The 22763-nt window shown below is 46.7% G+C and overlaps 1 protein-coding gene across 5 annotated transcripts in view; it reads left to right on the top strand.

Moving 5' to 3' along the window:
* The window catches only part of Chst10 (carbohydrate sulfotransferase 10), a 29502-nt gene extending 19573 nt beyond the window's left edge, over positions 1 to 9929 (top strand). For all 5 annotated transcript variants that reach the window (XM_005075378.4, XM_040729343.1, XM_013117382.3 and 2 more), the window contains 4 exons: positions 527 to 618; positions 2518 to 2752; positions 5955 to 6060; positions 7773 to 9929. In XM_005075378.4, the coding sequence (XP_005075435.1) occupies positions 527 to 618; positions 2518 to 2752; positions 5955 to 6060; positions 7773 to 8310 (971 nt within the window). In that variant the 3' untranslated portion in view covers positions 8311 to 9929. The remainder of the gene's footprint in view (positions 1 to 526; positions 619 to 2517; positions 2753 to 5954; positions 6061 to 7772) is intronic.
* Positions 9930 to 22763: the final 12834 nt, after the last annotated feature.

Below are 22763 nucleotides of genomic sequence, written 5' to 3'. Positions count from 1 at the left end.
CATTTGCCTCCTGACCTGTGATGGTGAGGTCTTCAGTGAGGTATCTCTGCATATCTTGATCCTTTGCAGGAAGTCTTGTTTAAAGTTTCTTAAGTGCTGCATCTGTTGATTTCCTTATGCCTTCTAGATGCTTGCTCTCTGTGGAGTGTGAGTCTTGGAAATGGGTTCTCCCAGCCCACAGCTTCTGTTTTCCTCCTCTTCAAATGGGCTTTTATAAAGCATAGATCTTGAACATTGATGAGGGTCGGTGTTCTAAGGATTTCTGTCCTGTTCGTTCTTCTTTTGAGTTGCGTGGCTTTGGGTTTTTACAGTGTGAGGATCAGGTAATGGCTCACTCTGTCGGTTGAGGTTGACTTGCTCCATCTCCCTTTCTTAGACAGACTGACTTCCCTCCGGGTGGTTGCCTTTGCTGAAAGCCTGTTGGGCATGGCTGGGTGGGTGCAGCCTTTCCTGGAGTGGCATTCCATCCCACCAATGTCTGTGTCCAGTGCTCTGTAAGAAGCTATCTGAATCACTTGTCTTCCAGGGTATAGTGCCAAACAGGAGTTTGTGTCCCTGACGACCATGCCAGAAGCAGGGAAGCTAAGAGGAGAGAAGCATCTTCCTGAGGACACAAAGGTGAGCATGAGCCCTAGGGACACCGCTTTCCTTAAGGTACACTTGCACAGTGGCCCACCCTGTCACGTGGGAGCAGCTTTCTCCAGTGGCCCTCACAGGTTCCCACCTATGCCATTGCAGCCTGACTTATAGTGCAGGGTGAGAATCCCTAAACTATTCTATTATTGCTAGGGCTATTGCTTAATGGTGTGTTCCTCCCTAACACATAGAATGCTCTGGATTCAATTCCCCCTAATTGTATAAAATTACCTCCAGGTGCATATAAAACATACATGAATTTTAGGCTTGGACTGGAGTCCCTGTGATATCTTTTTGTGGATGGAAATACTACAAAACCCCCAAAAAAAACTTTCCAAATCCAATGCTCTTCTGTCCCTAAGCATTTTGAATAAGGAATAACAAGGGTTATTCAAGCTGGAGTTCCTTGGCTTTCTGTGTTTCCACCCATCGTTTTAGCTGCATCCCTCATCACGGGTCCTCTGTGAGTGTTGGTTGTGCCGAACCCCTTCCTGATGGATGCAGTATTGACTTCACTGGGGGAATGGAGTATGTTGAATAGGATCAGGAAGAAGCTGAGGATGTGAAAAGATTTCTGACCCGGAGTGGAATTTTGGGGTGAGAGGGAAGATGGGACCAGTCTCCTAACTGTATGGATGAGCTCCTGAACCCAGGGTAAAGGAGAGGCCCCCAGATGGCACGACAGATAAGAGGCTCAATCCAGGCAGTCAGCTTCTATGGAGTCCTTGATGCAGGGCTACCTTCACACATAACTCTCTTTGCTCCCTGTCCAGGGAGAGGGATATACTCAGGAAGGTCGCTCCCTTTGCCAATCCTCATGCTGGGTCTGGAAGGTCACAATTCTGACTGAAGGGGTGAAGTTTCCACCACTAAAGGTGTTTATCAGCCTGGAACTAGCCTAGGGAAAAGAACAGGTGCTGTCTCCTGGTTCACAGTGTGAACGTGGCAAATTTAAACCCAGCAAGAACAGAGACACTCCGGTCAGAGCAGGTGGCCATGGTGGCTTCTGGTCAACAAAGACATTCATGTAGCAAAGGCCAGGTCTATAAAGCTCTTCTGAGATAGCCCAAGGGGCATCGTTGATAGAAAATATTTCAATACGTGAATAGAGGGCAGGCAACCTGTTTGCAAAGCAGTTCAAGACAAGGGCCCCACTGAGAAGATACTGCATCTGGGGAAAAGAGAGCTTGCCCTGTAGTGGTCCCTTGCAGTTTCAAGATGCCCCTTAGAGAGCATACACCTTCTGGGGCAGATCCCCAAACACTACATACACACTCATGCACACGCTCAAGTCATGATGGGAAGGGTTGCTGTCAGCCAATCCACATGTCACCGCTCACTCTGCCCTGTCCATGCCCCTCTGCTCTTCCTGTTCATCACCCCTCCTCCCCCACACATACACCAACTGTGCTCATGTGCACACATGCACACACACTCAGCTAAGGCTCTCCTGGGTAGCCCCAGTCACACACCCAGCCAAGACTTGGTAGCTGTGGAGTGAGTGGTCCTGCTAACCTTCAGAGCCATGGTAGATGGGGGTGAGCTTGAGTCCCAGACTGTGCATTCTAGAGATGTTCTTCCAGTCTGTGAAAGCCCTCTATCCCGCCTCTTCTCTTGGAACTCCAGCTTTCTCATCTTTTCCATTTATCAAGTCAGCCTTTTAGGAAAGTCACAGGAACCAAGTGGACATCTGTTTTCCGGGCCACCTGTTCGCAGCCATCTTTAGAACTCACGAGGGGGCTGAGAAGAGCCCTGTGAAGTGGCAGGAAATGGTAGTTGTCACTCTAGAAATGGAAAGAAAGCAGGAGAAGGGGACTTGAGAGGTTCTCTCCTGCTTCATACCCATGATCCCTCAGCCTCTGCTATCCCTCTCTCCGACAGCCAACTGGGAAGATGCTCTCTGACAGCCATCCTGACCAGCCCCCGGTTTATCTGCAACGGCTGGAGCTCATCAGAAATGCCTGCCAGGAAGAGGCCCTGAGGAACCTCTCACACACTGAGGTCTCTAAGTTTGTCCTCGATCGAATATTTGTCTGTGACAAGCACAAGATTCTTTTCTGTCAGACTCCCAAAGTGGGCAACACCCAGTGGAAGAAAGTGCTGATCGTCCTAAACGGTACGTGTGGCATCTGGAGAATGTCCCCCTGGGATGCCTGAAGGTGGCATCAAAGGAGGGGATGGTTTCTTCAGAAAAGACCCACAGTCTTCCTGAAGGTTCTCTTCAAGAGCTGGTGGGGTTAACTTCTTTGTTTTTTACAGTGCTGGGCACGAACTCCAGGACTGTCTGTGTGTGTGTGCTATGCAAACATCCTACAGCTGAGCTACAATCCCAGCCAGCCACTGGCTGGTGGCTCTGAGATACTCTGGTCACAGAGCTGAGGGCAGGGTTTCCTGGGTTTTCACAGATGTAACTTATCTTCTTCACTCAGATTCTCCACCCCCGTCAGGCCTTCTTCTTATTCGTGGCTTGTGTGTTGAGTGCTTCCAGGCCACCATACTCCCTGAGATATTCTGTAGACATGGGCTACAGCCAGAGCCTGGGAGGAGGCTCCAGCCTCCAGAGCCTCAGGCAGCTTCGCTTGTAGACCAAGTCTTCTGTGCTGCCTGGGTAGCCGGAAACTGCGCCTTGTTTTCTTCTGTAGACATAAAGCATTAAGTTAGCTTGCTTCAAAAAATCCAATGTTTACTGGGGAACAAATTAAATCATAGAAAAAATGAGTGCATCCACTGTGGTTTTGGTTATTCACTACTCTTTTTAGACCCGGGTTTATTTAAATACTAATTAGTCTAAAGTGACCTAAAATAATTATAGCCTCTGTCTGTTAAAATTCAGCTCTAACTGGCTGAGTGCCAACAAATAGCATCGGGACTGCTGGCTAGAAATCATACCCTGGGTGTTGTTCTTTTGCTTAAGTTAGGCGCCCGCGATGGCACATGGACAGGGAGATTCATTAACCATGGAGTTTATTAAGGCGGGGAGAGGGGTGAGGAGAGAGAGACACACAAAAAGGAGAGAGAGAAGAGAGCAAGAGGGCAAGAGAGCGTAAGTGGGCGGGGTCTGTCTTTTAAAGGGGTCCTTTGCACTTGCACCTGCGTGCAGACTGTACTCATGGAACCCTGGGCTGACCAGAGTACTGCCTGAGTGCATTCTGCCCAGTGACAGGGGCAGGCCAGCATAATGTCTGTCCTTACACTGGGTGCCTTGGGACTGATTCTTGTGGTTCAGCATCTTGCCCACAGATCCCAAGCCCGCTCCTGGCATGCCGTTTGCCCTTTGTCCAGGCCAGTTGGAGGGAAAGAAGGGCAAGGCCTCATCTTCTGGATACAGTTACAGACTCCTGAAGTAATGTGATGCCAGTGAGCTGGATTTTTGAATGGGAGATCAAGGCTACAAATCTAAATGGAAACAAAGCATACAAAAGAAAGGGCTCACAAACGGGCCTTAGCAGTGGGGAGCACCCTAACTCACAAAGGGGGGATGAAGTAAAAGCAATCTACGTGAATGTGTGTGTCAGAACCCTCTTCTCTGACATTTCTAGGAGTCACAAGCTCACAACAAACTTGCTGTGTTAGTCAGAATCGCGGACTGTGTTTTTATGTATCAGTTGCAAATGACTTAAACTGGAAACAAGGAACCCCCATGACATCGACACCCATAAAATGTTTACTGAGAACAAAAAATTAAACTTATTTTAGGAAGGCTTTTATTGTCCAACAAGTCAGCTTGTTTATTTCTAAAACGATGGATATTTTTTAATCATAATTCCTAAAAAAAGAAAAAGAAGAAAGAAACAAAAGCAAAAGAGGTTTTATTGTAGATGTGAGAGAGAGAACAGCCAGAGGCCTCTGGAAGAGTCCAGGGCAGAGAGTAGTAGATTGAACATGACCAACAGACTGGACCTGGCCATGAGAGAGGCCGGGGCAAGGCAGAGGGGTTGGGGGTGGGGGCGCAAAGAGGGGGGGGGAGGGAGAGAGACAGACAGAGACAGAGAGACAGAGAGTCAGAGAGAGACAGAGAGAGCATGCCCGGAAATGCGCAGCCAAAATAGCTAAGTGATAAGGAGAGTGAGTAGCTGTGGGGGAGGGGGAGCCCATGAGCTGGGGAAGTTTAGAAAGGAGTGGAGAGGAAAAGGGCTGTGTAACAAGCACTTGTGACACTAAGGAGCCTGGAGCCCAGCATGGGCTTTGGTATGCTAATGGACACCACAGACAGCCATTTGTCCCTGCTGCCAGTGATAAGGGAAATGGCTCCCTTTGGTGGTATGGGGGAAGTGCTACAGGAGTTCCTGCAGAAGGCTGACTCTTGTCTAACTGCCAGAATTCGGGAGATGGAGTTTCCTCAACTTAGTCAAATGTGCCAACCAAGGCACATTTCAGCGCTCTGGACTAGGGCGCAAGTAGTCGGAGGAGAGATGAATGGATAAGGCAAGGCGGTGCCTCTTGCACAGGTGACCCAGGGGAGTTTCCTCCTTGTGGGGACGACAGTTCACAGAAGCTGGCTAAGCCCACAGGGTCCCATCACCATTGTTTCTATTTGTCTACATTGCAAAAAGAAAAGTCTGTCCAGGCACCGGGTCCCCTGCAAACCAGGTCCCACTGCCTCTCCGGGTCTGTCCCCCTTGACTCTGATCCCCGAATTTCATCCCCAGGTTTTTTCATCATCAGGTGTCCTTGCCATTTGCCATGTGGGCTGCCATGGCATTCTCTGAGAAACGCCATTGGTCAAATAGTGTTTGCTGTGCAGCAAGAGCGCGGTCTGCTGTACCTGGCAGCATCTCCTGCCCTCTCAGAGGACAAGCTGTCGGGTTTATTTTTGTTTTGTTTTTTTTTGTTTGTTTGGTTGGTTTTTGGTGTTTTTTGTTTGTTTGTTTGTTTTGTTTGTCTTGGTTTTTCAAAACAGGGTTTCTCTGTATTGCTTTGGAGCCTTTCCTGGCACTCAGTTTGTGGACCAGGCTGGCCTCGAACTTACAGAGATTCACCTGCCTCTGCCTCCCAAGTGCTGGGATTAAAGGCGTGTGCCACCAATGCCTGGCCAAGCTGTCATTTTTCAGGGAAGATGTAACCTCAGGTACAGTACCAGGGTGTTCATTCTGTCTCCTTCCCTATCCCTTCTTTCTTCCAGTTAGCTGGTAGATTAAAAAACAAACAAACAGACAAAAAGCTGCTTTTCCTTCTGTTAATCCCTCAGCAGGAGCAGCTGGAATCCAAAGGTGCACAGAGGGTAGGCTTCTCAGGTGCCCTGGGAGGTTGTGGGGCCTGAGACAACATGGACGGGCACCTCTAAGAATTCACGCACCTTCTCCTCTTGTCTCCCCCAGGAGCGTTTTCTTCCATTGAGGAGATCCCTGAAAATGTGGTCCATGACCACGAGAAAAATGGCCTTCCGCGTCTCTCCTCCTTCAGCAAAACGGGAATTCAGAAGAGGTAAGGACAGTTTTTTCTGAGGGGAAGAGGAAGGGCAGCTCCTGCAGCGGAGCCCCGGACTCTGTTTGCACTTGCAGTGAGGTCGGCTTGGCTCCCAGCTGGCCCCTGGTCACAAAGGCCATTGAAGTGTGCATCAGCTTATTGCCAGAAGTGGACCGCACTCTGTGTTTGGATTTTGTTAAGTTTTATGGATTCCGTACCAAATAGGATCATTTCTTCATTGTAAAGCAAGCGCTGTACTTTCCCAAGACACCATGCCCACTTTGGCACGTACTTCCCTCTGGAGCAGTCGGGGCGGGGCGAGCAGGTCCCATCGCAGGGGGTGCAGGAGACAATCTCCCTTGATGGTGACAGTGGTAGAGTCAGCAGCTAATGAGTGAGAAAGTTCTCCCATTTTAGCCATGAGATGGCGTCATAGAGCCACACTGAAGGGGTCAGCATACAAGAGCTGCTGCCCTTCCGCGTCAGGTGGAACCTGGGCTTGACCCTCCTTGGTTTTGCAGCCCCGTGTTTTGTTTCTTTCGTTGCTTCTGCCCTTGGGTAACCCAGTCGTGCAACTCTGAAACTTTTGTCAGACGTCGTCCTGGGTACGGACTGTCGCACTGAGTCCTAACCTCTGCTTCCCGAGGCCTTTGTGAGGTTCCGTGAATTACGTAGGCAGATCAGGGACAACAGTTCCTGGCTTTAGGATAAGCTCACTGTGAGGTTAGTGTTGTCGCAGTTAAAGGGTCATCTTTGCCATTCTTGTCACCATCACCACCATCACAATCCCTTCAAGCCGGTGTCCCTGCTCTGCCGCAGCCACCCTGGGCAGCTTGCCCAGGGTGCCTTCCCTGTTGAAAGTGTACAGCTAGCTTCCTGTTCCTCCTTCCTACCCTTTACTCTTACTTTGATGCCCCCTGGCAGCTTGGGGTCCAATTTTTAAAGCTGTGCCCATAAAATAAGTTTCTGGCCTTGGTTAACACTGACTCACAGTTCTAGCCCTGGCGATTTCCTGCCCTTGAACAAAACTTGTAAAAGTTTTTGAAGTTTTGAATTAGCCAAATGAGACAAACCCTTGATTAAACAGTTTCACATCAGTCTCAGAGGACAAACGCTAGAGCTCTGAGCGGGTTAAGAGCCAGGTGTTGGTGGCACAAGCCGGGCGTTAGTGGTGCACGCCTTTAATCCCAGCACTTGGGAGGCAGAGGCAGGTGGATCTCTGTGAGTTCGAGGCCAGCCTGGTCTACAAAGCGAGTTCCAGGACAGCCTCCAAAACAATACAGAGAAACCCTGTCTCAAAAAACCAAAAAGAAAAAAAAAAGAGCAATTCAGACCTTCCTTCCTTCCTCCCTCTCTCCCTCCTTTCCCCCTTCCTTCCTTCTTTCTCCCTCCCTCCCTTCCTTCCTTCTTATGTGCTCACACTTTTTTTAGATCTATTTATTTTGTGTATATGATACTCCATCTGCATATTCGCCTGCATGCCAACATAGGGCATCAGACCCCATTCTAGATGGTTGTGAGCCACCGTGTGCTCCTAACCGCTGAGCCACCTCTCCAGCCCCAGTTTGGGTTGTCTAAGTCTCTGTTTCCTCACCTGTAGAATGGGTTGATAGCAGCACTCAGTGCACACTGTGCAGCACTCAGGGCCCAGCCAGGTGTTGCTCCTTCTCCCCCGCTCTCTACCCACCCAGAGCTTCAGTTTCATCTCTTACTTCATTTTCTTTCCTCAGACTGAAAACATACTTCAAGTTTTTTATCGTAAGAGATCCTTTCGAAAGACTGATTTCCGCCTTTAAGGATAAGTTTGTTCACAATCCGCGCTTTGAGCCTTGGTACCGGCATGAGATCGCCCCTGGCATCATTAGGAAGTACAGGAAGAACCGGACAGAGACCCGGGGCATCCAGTTTGAGGATTTTGTGCGCTACCTGGGTGATCCAAACCGCAGATGGTTAGACCTTCAGTTTGGGGATCATATTATCCATTGGGTGACCTACGTCGAACTCTGTGCGCCCTGTGAGATAAGGTACAGTGTGATCGGACACCATGAGACCCTGGAGGAGGATGCCCCGTACATCCTGAAAGAGGCTGGCATAGACCACCTGGTGTCTTACCCCACCATCCCTCCAGGCATCACCCTGTACAATAGAACTAAAGTGGAACACTACTTCCTGGGCATCAGCAAACGAGACATCCGGCGCCTATATGCACGTTTTGAAGGGGACTTTAAGCTCTTTGGGTATCAGAAGCCAGAGTTTTTGCTAAATTAATGCAGAGGACCCTTGAGTTCTTGCTAGATCGGGGGCTGACTAGATGGAGGTCTGAGCACAGAAATGAGACTTCCTCCATCGTTCCCCGTGGTTTTGTGAACAGATGATGTTGGGCTCTGATTACCTTAGCTTGGATATCAGATGCTCTGAACCCCTCCCCCAACCTGTGTCATTAGTTGGTCACTAGCTATCACTCCCATGGGAGGTTAGGAAGGACTGTTTGCAGACTGGTGGGCAGACCCAGAGGAGACAGTGTTAGGAGCTGTTCCCTTCCATGTCACATGGCATTGGTATTAGCAGCTAACCAGTGGCCAGGTGGTGTCACCCGTGACCTGTAGATTGTACAGACCCAGCACTTTGAAGAGACATGGAGATGCTGAATGGCTGCAAAAGTTACTGGGGCCCGTGCAGACTCAAATCTAAGTCATTGATACCTCTTTCTTCCATCTTGGCACGCCTATAACCACAGATGCAGATCGTGTGTGCTCCTGGAGCTTGGGGCTCTGTGACATTTACTGTTGGTACTCACAGAATTGTTTGAGCAAGCTGTCCTTTCAACATCCGGGCTAGCCCAGATTTTAAGACACCTGGCCCTACAAGCACCTGCTTCATTCTGCAGAAGAGATGCCCTTCTGGAAAGTGAGGGTATATGTAGGGACCTCTTTGGGGACTTTAACTTGTCACAGGGGAGAAAGAACTGGACATTTCTGGAAACTCAGATCGCTGTGGAATTGGGTACCTTTGTCTTGGTTCCTGCCTTTGTCTCAGACTGCCCTTGTAGTGAACAGCAGGGGCTTTTTCACCCGTCTCCTCAGAGAACCTTGCTGTCCCGAGAGGGGAGAAAGACAGAGCATTTCCAGTGGATAGACACTAGCACCGGCTGACGACAAGCAGGCAATGCCGTGCCAGCATCGCAGAACCCAGTACTGCTCACACACTGCCATGTCGGTTCGTGTCGACAGACAGGATCCTCCAGCCCTGGTTCTAACAGTGCCGCCATTCTGGACTGAAAGACCAAAAGTTGGATAATCAGAGTCGTCAGCAATAAAGTCTTGGGTGAGGCCAGTTCTGGCAACATGCCATCCAGGCTTTGATGCCAGCCCCAGCAAGAAGAAAGCCACAGCAGCATGTCAGCTGCAAACCAGTAGCAAGCACTGCTAAAGATGACAGGATTGTCTGCCTGAGGGAGTCCCTGGCACACACACATCCGCCCAGGGTTGGGAGACATTGTGATAGTTTTCCCTAAGGGCCACAGCCCTCTTCTAAAAAAACCTTCCTGAACATGTAAATGTGAAAGTCAAATAAAATTTAAAATATGTGCCAAATCTGACCAGTGAAGGGAGCCTCCAGGGCCACAGGTAACTTGAGGGCTTCGGGCTCAGACCAGGGATGGAGCCGTGGACTGGAATGAGACTTGGCTTTTCCTGGTCGACTGAGATGCCAAGTATGTGACACTGGGTTATTTTTAAATGAAGTTTTAGCAAAGCCTTTGTGAAATCACTTCAGACCTAAACTGCTGACTGGGACCTCTTTCCTGCATTTGACAGTCAACAGTGTTAATACTGTGTGTGAGGTTAAGGTCTTCAAGGTAGTCTTGATTAAAGCGGTGTTTTCTCTCATGTGGCTCACTGGGTTGGTTTGGTTTTTCTCTTTCCCTCCTCTCTGGCATTCTGGTCATTTTCCTGACACACTTTGCCAAATACGTAAGTATTTCTCCAGCAGTATGTCTGGAACAGGTCACATCCACACATCCCAGACATCCAGCATCCCTAGAGTGGTTCAGCCTGATACCATTCTCCCAAGGTCTTAGAAGGCCCTTCTTGTCTTCAAACTCCCATTCCTCTTCCTCTTCATTCAGGCAGGCAATCCTCTGCCCCTTGTCCCTTGAACCACTGCTGAACTTATTACAACTCGGGCTTTGGTTGCTCTGCTCCCTGCGCTGCTGCAGAGGGAACATTACACTGCCAAGACTGGCCTCAACCTTCTCATCAGCCTGCCTGAGCTGACCCTGGGTCTTGTGACTCAGAAACCACCCATTGTAGGGTGGGAGCAGCAGAGCCACCTCTAGACCCATTGGGTGATTCAGTCACGGTCACAGCTCTACAGAGTGCACCTATCAGTCCTGGGGCTTGATCCTTCCCGTTCAGCTTCGAGCTCTGGAAGGTACATCTAAAAGACCGCCAGACCCTGGTCCTGTCCTCTGGTGTTGGCGGCCTCACCCAGTGTCCTTGAGCATATAGGAAGAGAAGCCGCTCCTATCTCCAAATAGCCTGCGGAAACCCTGTTTTTCTCAATAAATATCAGGTGTTTGCAGCCTGCCTTCCCTTCTACCTGATTTTCTCTGCTTCCTTTGGGGCTAAGCAAGAAGTGTTCTGCTGGAATACTCTCATCTCTCTTCCTGGCCTCTGTATTAGAGTTCTCTAGAGGAACAGAACTGATAGAATGAACACACACACACACACACACACACACACACACACACACACACAGAATTTACTAGAAAAGCTTACAAGCTGGGCTCTAGCTACTCCAGCAGTAGTTGTCTTTCCAATGCAAGGTCCAGTAGTTGTTCAGTACATGAGGCTGGATGTCTCAGCTGATCTTCAGGACATACCAGAGTCCCAAAGAAACAAGCCCTAATGCCATCGAAGCAGGCAAAGAGTAAAAGCTTCCTTTTTCCACGTCCTTTCTAGAGGCTGCCAGCAGAAGATGGGACCCACATTAAAGGTGAATCTTCCCACCTCCAAAGATCAGAACTAAAAGCGCGTCTTCTCACTTCAAATCACCTAATTAAAAAAATATCCCTCACAGGTGTGCCCAGCTGCTTGGGTTTTATTTAATTCCAGATGTAGTCAAGTTGATAACCAAGAACAGCCAACACAGTTTCTGTAGTCATATCATAATGCAGAAATGCATTCAGTCCACCTTTAAAAGTCCCCATAGTCCATAAACCACCAACAGCACTGTCCTGGCAATGATTGATATTTGTCTGTATGAGTAAGTCAGATGCAGTTCTTAGTGCCTGGGTGAGACACCTATAAGCATTGCTTCAAGATGCTTGCAGGAAGCAAGCTGGGTATCTAGGAGCTCGAGGAGAGTACCCGTCTGCATTCTTCCTTGGCTTGAACATGATGAATAGATTTCCAGTTCCTGACCCAAGCTCAGTTGCTTTGTACCAATACAGGAGTCAATTCGCACGGCTCAACATCCCACATGGATGTGTATACTCACAGATAATAACAGACCATAATTTGCTTAAATGTGAATACTTCAGCAATGTTCTGTAGTGGTTTGAATAAGGCTCATTTGTTTAATGCTTGGTTATTAGAAAGTACAGTTACTTGAGAGGGATTAGGAAGTAGGGCCTTGTTGGAGATGTGGTCTTGGAGGGAGTGTGTCACTGGGGTGGGCCCTAGAGTTTCAAACGCTCAATCCAAGCCCTGTAACTGCTGCTAATCCAGATGCAGATGATTCAGCAGCTAAGACCACTCAGGTTTGATTCCCAACACGCACACCACAGCTCACAACCATCTGTAACTCCCTTTCCAGTGGGCCTGATGCCTTCCTTTGGCTCCCATGGGCAGGCACTACATAGACATAAACACAGCAAGCAAAATAACCATACACATGTTTTTTAAATTAATGAAAATAAAAGAAGTGATTGCCATATCTTGAAAACTTAAATATGAGTGTAATTAAACATTTCAGCAACATGTTTTCTGGTTTTCAGTTATTTGGTAGGTATTACATACTTAAAATCCAAGGTTGTGAGCAATTAGGCCAGGGGCCATCCTACAGAAAGGCCAGGAGGGCTGCACAGACCCAGGAACAACTACTCTATGTGACAAGAGAGTGGAAGCCTTTTATTTTCTTCACATAAAGCCTACATAACCTCCTGTGATTAATTTTAATTACATAGTGTTTCACAATTCCAATGTCCCCGCTGGTTCTCACTGGACATATACAGAACCAGTCCAAATATGGACACTCATACAGCTTTAGATAAAAGTGACTGAGGACCTCGAATCTGCTTATTATTTTAGACTCCATCTTTTTTTTTTTTTCTACGAGACAGGGTTTCTCTGTATTGTTTTGGAGGCTATCGGTCCAGCCCGGCCTCGAACTCACAGAGATCCGCCTGCCTCTGCCTCTGCCTCCATCTTCTTATACTTGCGGATTTGTTAAGGGAGTCAGTCAGTCAAGCCTTACAACCTGTGGATGGTAGTTTCTCAGCAGCTGCATGCCCCCATTTTCCTCCAGGGGGCGCTGCTCTTCCTTACCTGGCTGTTGTTAAACCCTGGCTCCCTCGGTAAACTCATTATTTGGGGGAAAATCTCTAAAGATTTTGTTGAATGCTCCAAGGATGACAGTTAGAAAACATTGCTATTTGAGATTACATCCGGGAATCTGTGGGGTTAGAATTTCTTTGCTTAAGTGAAGGTAGAAATAGAAAGAAAGCCAAGTTTACAGAGTGATCGCTAAAAATCTCTGAGCCGTGAGAGTGGAAATTTTGTCTGTTTTATCGGATTGTAAATTCTTAAAGCAAACAACAGAAAGCTTCCCTTCTCACAAGGTAATCCGCAGCAAAAGGCAAGCAGTACCTGAAGGATTTTGTTGGAGATGATGGTGGGGAATCATTGGTATGTGTACGATTTTGCTGTGTTTTTACAACCCTGGAGGAGCAGCCCAGAAACCGCATGGTTGAGTCACAAACACTCAGCATCTTGCTCCAAAGGGAACTGAGACAAGCTGTAGGCTCGGAGCAGCTGTTCTGTTAAGGAAAGCTGGGCTCCCCGTGCAGGGAGAGAAACAGTTCTCCGGCATGGAGTGCTCAGCCTCTCTCAGCCTGGACAACGGATCGTCTAGGGTTTTGGATGAGAGTCAAGAAACACGGTCTGTCTGTACCCATCTGGAATTGCATATTCATCAGTGTCGACGGAAGCCGCCCAACCAAGACTAAGTGATGATTAAGCATTTTGCACTAGTGAGCAATTTTTGTTTTCTATTCACACTATGGATAAGTATTCTATAGAGAAAACAAAAACGTGGTATACCGAAAAATCAAGATGCCTTTAAAATGCTTCATGTGTGTACATATATGTATGTGTGTATGATCTCAGTAAGCCAACGGATTCTCTTCATGGCAAAGAGATATAAAATACGTGTGCTCTTCGTCTTTGTGTAATGCAAAGGTGTTTTCCCCTTTAAGCCCTGTGCACTCCATAGAGACCGTTTTCCTGTCTCCCCTATTATTAGAATGACATTCCCTAATAACCCTTGGCTTAAACCACCTGATATTTTGGTCACCTACACAAGGAAGCCAACTGATTCTGCTTTTGCAATCTTAATGGCAGATTCTTTAAAACCCCCATGGGAGCTGCATGGGTATGTGATGGCTCGGTGGGTCCAGCAATACTGACAAAAAAAAATGAATGATGAGGAAAATTGAGAGCAGCCCTGGGTTCAGAAAGGACCCTGAGTGCAGAGTAGGTGTGGGTAGGACTATTCTTATTTGTTTTTCTTTGCCTGCTTGTTTGCCTCATCATCAGATGGCTCTGAAAAACAGAAACCAAAGCCTAAGAGGTCTCTGAAGCCGAGGTATAACTTGCTTTGCCATGAACGTGTGTTAGGACCTTGAATGTGTTGTGTTCATACAATATGTGTCTCGTCCCTTTTGGAGGAGATTCCCTCCATGATGCTGGACAGGCTCAGATTGGGGGAATCTAAAGGTAAGAGAAGGCCACCAGACTTTGACCTGTATCCTCATTACTACTCAGCCAACACTCATCACCCCTGATAAAGGCCGAGAACAGATCCTGCAACAAGTTCTGAGCAGAGAGGGTGACCAGTCGCTTCACAAAGACTGCAACACTATTCTGCATACTGTGCATGCGTTAGGTGGTTGGAGTGTCCCCAGAGTTGTTGCTTTTTATATGCTCTAAGTCCTGTGAACTCCACACCTGACATTTAAAGGCTGTCTGCCAGAGGCCACTCAATAAAGGAACACAATGACATTCCCACTGTCCTCCAACGGGGGATCCTTGTTCAGCCACTGTTCAACTTTGATGCTTGAAGAGTCCTCCACCCAGGTCTCACGCTCTCTGAGGAGCAGATGGCAGCTGAAGGGGGGAGGGGAGTAACAGGAGGAGAGGGGATTGGAATGTAAAAGTAAATTAATAAAAAAAAATAAAAAAAGAAGAATCCTCCACCCTTGAGATGGCTCAGCAGTTAAGAGCACTGACTGCTCTTCCAGAGGCTCCAGGTTCAATTCCCAGCACCCACATGGCAGCCAACAGTTATCTGTAACTCCAAGATCTGACACTCTCACATGCAGGCAGAACACTGTTGGCTTTATCGGACGCTGTAACGATACGCGACACACAATTACTGACAGTAAAGCTAAGTATTTAATGTAGAAAATTACTCACAAGATACCAAACCCAGAGGAGCAGTTTTCAGCGGCCGAACCGGAAGCCGAACTCCAGGAAAAGAGACCGAGACTTCCTGTGTGCTGTCTTTTATGCCTTCCCCGTAACGCCCCTAGCCATGCCCAAAAGTGGGCCTGGCTAGTGACGTAGTTCCGCCTACGTACGTATACGTCTTTACGTCCAGCCGTATACGTCTTTAGTCCTGCCTAAAGTGGGTGTGGTTAGCGGTGTGGTAAACCGCCCTTTTATTACCTCATCTGTATGCGCCTCTAATAAGTCACATGTTTAATGGCGGCATCAGACTTCCTCCTACAGAACACCAATGTACATAAACTAAGAATAAATAAATTATTTTTAAAAAGAGTCCTCCATCTGTTCTTTGGGCCTCGGTGTGCTTCCTTGACCAAACTGTGGTATGAGAACAGTTGTGAAATTAAGAAGCACCATCAAGGGATTACATAAGAGTCTAAATTCTACTAGAGGTAGATCTTAAGTGATCCCAAAGGCTCATGGGTAGACATCAGGGTCCAATGCAACAGTACTCAGAGATGGGGTCTTCGGGAAATAGTTGGATTATGATGGCTCAGACCATATCAATGGATTAAACCATTTACAGATTCATAGTTGGGGGAGGGGCTATGTCTATGTGTATCTCTCCTCCACCCCTTCCATACCTTTCTTTCTTCTCTGTCTCTCTGCCATTCTGTCTCTTATCTCTTCCCTTTCCATGTAAGTCTCTCCTCTTCTTCTCACCATCTCCTCTTCCTCTTTCCTGACAGCACAGCCACACATTTCTGCCATGATGGACTGCCTCGTTGTAAGCCCCAAAGCCACAATGCCACCGATCAGCCATCGACTAAAACCCTCTTAAACGTCAAACACAACCTCTACCTCCGTTAGCTCGCTTCTTCAGGTACAGTCACAGCAACAGGAGGACAGTGGTTTCTCCGTTCTTTCACTGCCTTGGCGAGTGACTACTCACTTCTCCCTGGGGTGCTCCGGTGGCTTTTCTGTGGGCATACCAATACCACACCTGCTAGTTTGAGATACTGTGCTATAAAGCTAATGATATTTCCTTAAATTTCCATGTTTAGGACATGTCACAAGCTAAAAACTCTCTTAAGATCTTAGGCAAGGCAGCTCAGTGGGAAGAAAAGGATTCCCCAAAGCAAACAATTGTAGGTCAAAGGTTCTACGGCTGGGTTGGAAGCATTGTCTGGTTACAGAAGATGGTCAGTCCAGGCTCTGTACCCCCAATTCTAGGAGTCTTTGCTAGGGTCACCTTCATAGATGCCTTTGAGTTGACATTGCAGTAGGTTTCTATCTTACCCCCTAGGGCCCCTCAATTCCAGCCGTGTCTCCTAGTTCTCTTCCTGCTCTTTTCTGGAGAGAAACAGAGGAGGGGGGACCAGGAGGAGAAGAGGGAGGGGAACTGCAGGCAGGATGTAATGTGTGAGAGAAGAATAAATAAATAATTTTAAAAGAAGAAGAAATAAATTATTTCTCCCCCACCCCCAAAAAAGACCTTGGGTGCCTTAGTAAATAATAAGGCTATAGTTTCAATGATGATAATAAAATAGCTTGGTTTGCTTCTCCACTTTGTGGAGGATAAGTGGGTACAACTGGGTTTTGAAAAACATTCAAAAACACCAACACCTGTCAGAAAGAAAGATGCAATAACTAAAGGATAGCATTATTCATGGCAATACCACCATTAAGCAAGAAGTTGCTCAAGGCTCAACATATGTGGGGAGGGGCTAGTAGCTTATAACAGGAAGCCTGTGTATTTCTGGGTCCCGGCACTTGGGAGGCATAGACAAGAGTATCAAGAGTTCAAAGTCATCCATGGCTACAGAGAGAGTAAGAGGCCAGACTAGGAATTAATTTTAGAGCGGCCACGTTCAGTTGCGGATCTTGATGAGTGAGTGTGCACCAACAGGAATGTCACTGAGGAGGTCAAGAGCACCGAGTGTCCCACAGAACAGGGAGACGAAGGAGAGGGGCAGTTTTAAAACAAGTAAGATGAGTCCAGCTGGCAGCTGTGTTAGCCGACAAGCAGTAATAGTATTACTTGGATTGTTATTATTGAAATGCTTGCACAGGACTTATTTTACTAATCCACAAATGTTAGGTACCAATTTGAGCAGCGAGGCATGTAAAGCGTGACCAGGAGCACCACGGGGTCTGTGGTGCAGTGAAGGTAGCTGAAATTAGATGATGTAAAAATTGGATAATGAGAGAAGGCTGAGCACACACCCTTCCATCTCCTTCCATCTGCTTTCATTACTTCTTTCAATTTTTTTCCTTTCTCGCCTTCCAATTCAGTAATGCCTCCCATTATCCCATCAACATTAGAGATAAGAACAGCAGCTACTGTTGTGCAAAAAGGGCACACCAAACATCGTGATGATACAGGAGCATCCCAGACAATGACACAGAAAGATAATTCCCTAGTAATAACAGAAAATTGCCTTTACAGAGCAGTCCGGTAGCAAAGCCGAGAGAGGGAAGCTTATTATCGAGTGGACACAGATTCTGAGTAACGACTGAAAACAGATGAAATGAGGCACACACCGAGACGTGGCGGATGGTGTGCACTCTGGTGGGGACGCCTCGGGTTCAAGGGCATCAGACAGAAGGAGCAACAGGGAATTTGGGCAACATGTGAAGTGATGGGTTGGAAAACTACATCCCGGGCAGCCTGGTGGGGCTGACCCTCTGCCCAGTTTGTGCCAAGCAGACGTAACAGACGGCTTCACCTTCAGCCTGGATCGATACACAGTGTGCCCATGGTCTACAGATGTCACAGCTCGTGGACCCTGAGTGGGAACAAGGAGCGCATCGCTCCAAGGAGATCCGCACTCCACCCATGACTTGGGAGGAAGCCATTCCCTGGAGGAAAGGGCACCACAGATGGAGAGCGACAGCTAATGCCATAAGAGGAGGGAATCCCAAGCTTAGTGATAAATCTACACAGGGTCAAGAAGCAACAGGCCCCGTGGGAAACAGCACAGTGAGAAAGTGCCACACCCCTCCCCCTTCCCCACCCTTCCTCCCCCCATGAAGCCCTTAGGTAGAACAAACAGAAACTCATAAGCCTGTGCAGCAGCCTGCTAGCACGCTTAACCAGGACTTGAAGTGAGAAAGGCTTCAGGACACCCTGTCTCGTCTCAGCATGGGTTACCTGGGTTCTCCGTGAGTGGGCTAGCTCCGCCATCACGGCATTTCTCCTTTCCCATGTCCCGGAAGTTCATGGTGTTATTCATTCTCCAGAAACTTAGGAAAACAAACCTTAAACTGTCAAATGGGCCTGAAGATATTAGCAAAGATTAAGCTTTTGGAATTTTTTTAACTCTGCAGTCATTGGCCTGTACAAATTTTCTACATTGCTTTAAGTCAATTTGGGGAATGCTTTTATAATCCTATGAGTTATCTAAGTTTTCAAATGCCAGTAATTAAAATTATATTGTAATAAAAAAATCATGTCAACAATGTCCCAATAGCTAAGAGAGAAACAGGGACCACTCTGTCCTTCTGAGACTCCCAGGAAGAATGAACCCTCTAGCACCCAGCTTTCAGACCTCAGCTTCCAGAACAGAGAGATTTCTGACTTTATGTCACCTTGTTTGTGATACTTTGCTGTGGTGCCTTGAGAGACTGACACAGAAGTTAAGGAAAGAAAGAAGAGAAGGAGTCCAATTGCATTCATGTTTTTATTCTTCATTTACAGTTCTCCTCAAATGTCTCTCTGCATTTGATTGATCTGGCATCATTTTCTCCGCTAACTCGACTCTCCACTTGTTGCACTTAGGGGCTGTTTTGTTAGAAACTGGTTGTTTTGTGTAGCAGTAACTCGGTTATCTATAGGATCCCAATTCCTAACCCTATTACTATTTGCTTATTATTTTATTAGTGACTTTGTGTTATTTGTGGATATTCCTGCATGCTGAGGAGGACTCAATGATAAATCCTACATACATATCTTCTACAACTACTTAAGAAAAAAAGCTAAGAAAATAAAGGAGGCAAAATAGGTTTATACAATATTTTATGACATGAAATGCCTTTCTTGGTGGTACCCAGCTTCTTGACAGTGTTGGTAAAAATCATTCTGACAACAATAAATACTCTTAGGCACTGTTTACTTATGAATGCCTTGGCCTCCCCTGCATTTTTGAGTGATAGTTTTGTTGTATATAGGACTTGGGGTTGGCAGCTGATCTTGTTTTCCTTTGAGCCCTTTAAATACCTTATCCTAGCATCTTTTGCTGGCACTGTTTGCTGAAGAGTCAGCTGTCAATCTTACTGTGATTTCCCTGTACAAGTTCTTTCTCTCCAGCTGCTTTCGGGACTTCGTGTCTGTTTTGGGCAATTTTACTGTGATGTGTGTCCCCTTAGGTACCCTTGCGTTTGTCTCACGCGCAGTCCAGTGAGTTGCTTGGGCTTGTGCATTGAAGATTGTCATACAATTTGGACAGATTGCATTTTTTAATCTCTTCACACACATGTTCTCTCTGTTCTCTGCCCTCTGCTTCTTCTATGGCGTGTATGTTGACATGATTAATGGCAGCCTATGTTTCTCTGAGGTCTCTTTCCTATTCTTCATTCGCTTTTCCTCCGTTCTTTGGATTTGCTTTTCTGTCAGTTCAAATGTACTATTCAGACTCTGTGGGAGGTTTCCATTTTCATTTTTTTTTGCTTTCCACTACCATAATTTCTGCATATGAGTGTGTGTTTCCATCTTCTTACTGAATACTATCCTTCATACTTAACTGAATTGTATACTTCATATTGAGTTTGGACTGGGGTGACTCAGTCCATACTCATTTATAGTAGCTTCTCTCTCTCTCTCTCTCTCTCTCTCTCTCTCTCTCTCTCTCTCTCTCTCTCTCTCTCTCTCTCTCTCTCCTCTCATAGCTGCTAAAGGGACCAGTATTCTTCACAAAACACCCAAAGACCAAGTTCTCAGCACAAAAGGTATTTTTTTTTTGTTCCAGAGGGACAACAGGCAAGGAATAAGAGAAAAAGACGGTAGATAAAGGCCAAGGAAGAAGGAACAAGGAAAAAGGGAAAAGGGGAAGGGACATTTGTCCCAGAGGCTCAAAGGACTGTCTCTGGATAGAAAGGGGGACAGACATGGCCCATAGGCAAATGGCAGTTTATAAATGTAGGAGGGAAAACCTTGAGTTAAGATGAGTTGGTTAATTTAGATTGGGCATGTTAATTATGGTAGCCAAAAGGGAGCTTTTGATTGCTGGATTTCAATACTTTGATAGCTGGAACTTCGTAGTCAGCCTCGGGAGGAGGAAGAGGCCTTAAGAATATAATCTAAGAACTTTAGGAATATAATCTAAGGGTTTTAACAAGGCAGAGGGAATTGGGGAAGGACAAGGCCTGCCAGAGTCATGTTTTGCATGCTCCTTTCAGTGGGCTAACAATGTACAGCTTTAAAAGGTATTGGAAGGAACGCTAGAAACAGTGATCTAACTTGTCCTCTGAAGAAGTTGAGACCAGGTGCTCAACTACTAAAACTTTCTCAGGGGAAAACTTGCCATTATCTTCAGCCTAGCAGTTTCCTCTGAGATAAAACATTTCATCTTGAAGGAAAGCTGTTAAGACACAGGTCAGTTCTAAAGGGAGGTGAAATAGTCTACTGGGCTGGGAGATTTTGTAAACTCAGGAAGTACACAGCACAGTAGCTTCAGGAAGTCACTGAAACTGATCAGATTTCCTAGACCCACCCCCTTCCTCACCAAGGTCATATAATCAGTAAGGACTACTGAGAGATACGCTCAGAGAAGGTGAAGTGCCTAGATAATGTCCAGGCCAGCCAAGCTGTCTCAAAGAGAGACCAGCCAACATACCTGGAAAAGGCTCAGCTCACCTGAGCTGTCTAGAAGACATATTCTGACCTGTTGAACTGCCTGCCAGTCATGCAGAGTGCCCCCTGCTGGCGTTTGTTGGTGCAGCTGTTTTTCAGTCATTTCTACTGAATCAATTAACTCCAGTAAAACTTGTTGGTTCACCAAGCTGGACTTTGGTGGTATCCTTACTTTGGCCTGTCACTGGTTCTCTGAGGTGAGTAGATTTTTGTTCACACGTTCTCAAGAATAGTGTCATACAGCATCCTTACACCCAAGTCCAGAATCATGGCTTGGAGAGTTTGCCAAGAATACAAGCAGGAGCAGGAGGGTTTGTGTGTGAACATATATATGTGTGTACATATGTACGTACATATATGTATATATATCCCTGCATATATATGTATATATGGTGGAAAGCTGCAAAGGCTTCTGGAAAGACTGGCAACAGAGCGAATGAAGTTGGAGATGAGGGCACAAGTTTTGGAGAAAGGCATCTGGGAGAGGGAGATGCATATACAGCGTATATAGGTCAGCCATGGATCAGCTGTTTTCAGGAAAGCACCAAACAGAGTGAGACAGAACTAACTTTAAAAACTGACTGAAAGGAGGGAGGAGTGATGAACAAAGGGGTCAAGACTGGGCTGGTGAAACCCAGAGAAACAGCTGACCTGAACAAGGGGAGCTCTTGAACCCCAGACTGATGACTGGGAGGACAGCATGGAACTGATCCAGACCCCCTGAACGTGGGTGTAAGTGAGGAGACTCAGGCAATCTATGGGCCTTGGGTAGTAGATCAGTATTTATGCCTGGCATACAAACAGACTTTGCGTGCCCATCCCACAATGAGGGATGCTGTCTCAATCTGGACACTTGGGGGAGGGCCTGGGCCCTCTCTGGAATGAAATGACAGACTCTAGAGATCCTCCATGGAGGGTCTTACCCTCCTTGAGGAATGGAGTGGGGATTGGGTGGGGGGTTGGGGAGATTGGTGGAAGGGAGAGGGAGCTGGGACTGACATGGGAAGCAAGCTTGTTTCTAATTTAAATATATAATAAAATGTGTTTAAAAAACTGACTGAAATAAACATCACTTCAAAGGATCCTAAAGTTGATTCGATTAGTGTGTGAAGCAATTTGTGTGCTAGGCATTGACGAATCCAGTAGAGAAAGCAATTGGCAATTAGTGAAGCTTAACAGATGGGTGTAGTAAGGAAAACAAGGAGAACTCTGCCAAAAATAATCACCATTATCCTAAAGTGACCACAATCATCCCCAAGGCTGAGCAGCATCAGAGGCATAACACTTGAGTGACAGTGGCAGGAATAGATCACACAAAAATAATTCAACCAGTCACTAAATGACTAACAATTAAAAAAACTCTGTGTGGGGTAGCAGCAGAGTTACTATAGCATGCAACAACCAGTTTTTAACAAAACAACAGCAAAAAATGACAAACCAAGTAGACAGAAAAAATGGCTGTGATTGTGATTGCACATTGGATTTTGCAGGAAAACATTTCCAATTAGCTATTTAAAACATATTCAAGTACTAATGAGAACCGTGGCTGAAGATTTGAGAAAAGAAATTATGGCAATATTACATTAAGAGGTCTCTGGTTTTCTAGAGGGACACGGAGGCAGACTTGTCTTTTGGTAAGAGATTTGCTAGGAAAGTCAATGCCATGGAAAGACAGCATGGCAGGGGCTTGTAGGAGAGTTCAGGCCTCCCTGGATAAGCAGGGATTCTCTAATTTGGATTCAGAGTTGGGTGGGGCGGTATCCCATGCCATGTAGTTGAGTATCCTATAGTGTTTGGTGTGTTATAATGAGTGTCTTTAGTTAATGAGTGTCTATCTTACAGAGGAGCCACCTATAGCCACTGGTAGCTTAAAGTGGTTGGCAAAATTCTGTCTGAGTTACTTTTTTGTTGCTGTGATAAAACACCAGAACAACAACAACAAACAAACACAGGAGAAAAAGGTAATTCTGGGCTACAGTTCCAAGAGAAGACAGTCCATCACAGTGGGGAAGGCATGGTGGCCTGAGCATGAGGCTGACCAGTTACATTGCATTGGTGGACTAGAAGCAGAGAAAGGACAGGAAGTGGTGCCAGGATATATAACCTCGAGACCCACACCCAGTGATATTTCCTCCATCCAGGCT

The sequence above is a fragment of the Mesocricetus auratus genome, unplaced genomic scaffold (assembly GCF_017639785.1).
Source record: "Mesocricetus auratus isolate SY011 unplaced genomic scaffold, BCM_Maur_2.0 Super-Scaffold_100021, whole genome shotgun sequence".
NCBI classification, from domain to species: Eukaryota; Metazoa; Chordata; class Mammalia; order Rodentia; family Cricetidae; genus Mesocricetus; species Mesocricetus auratus.
This window is presented reverse-complemented; position numbering and strand designations above follow the sequence as displayed.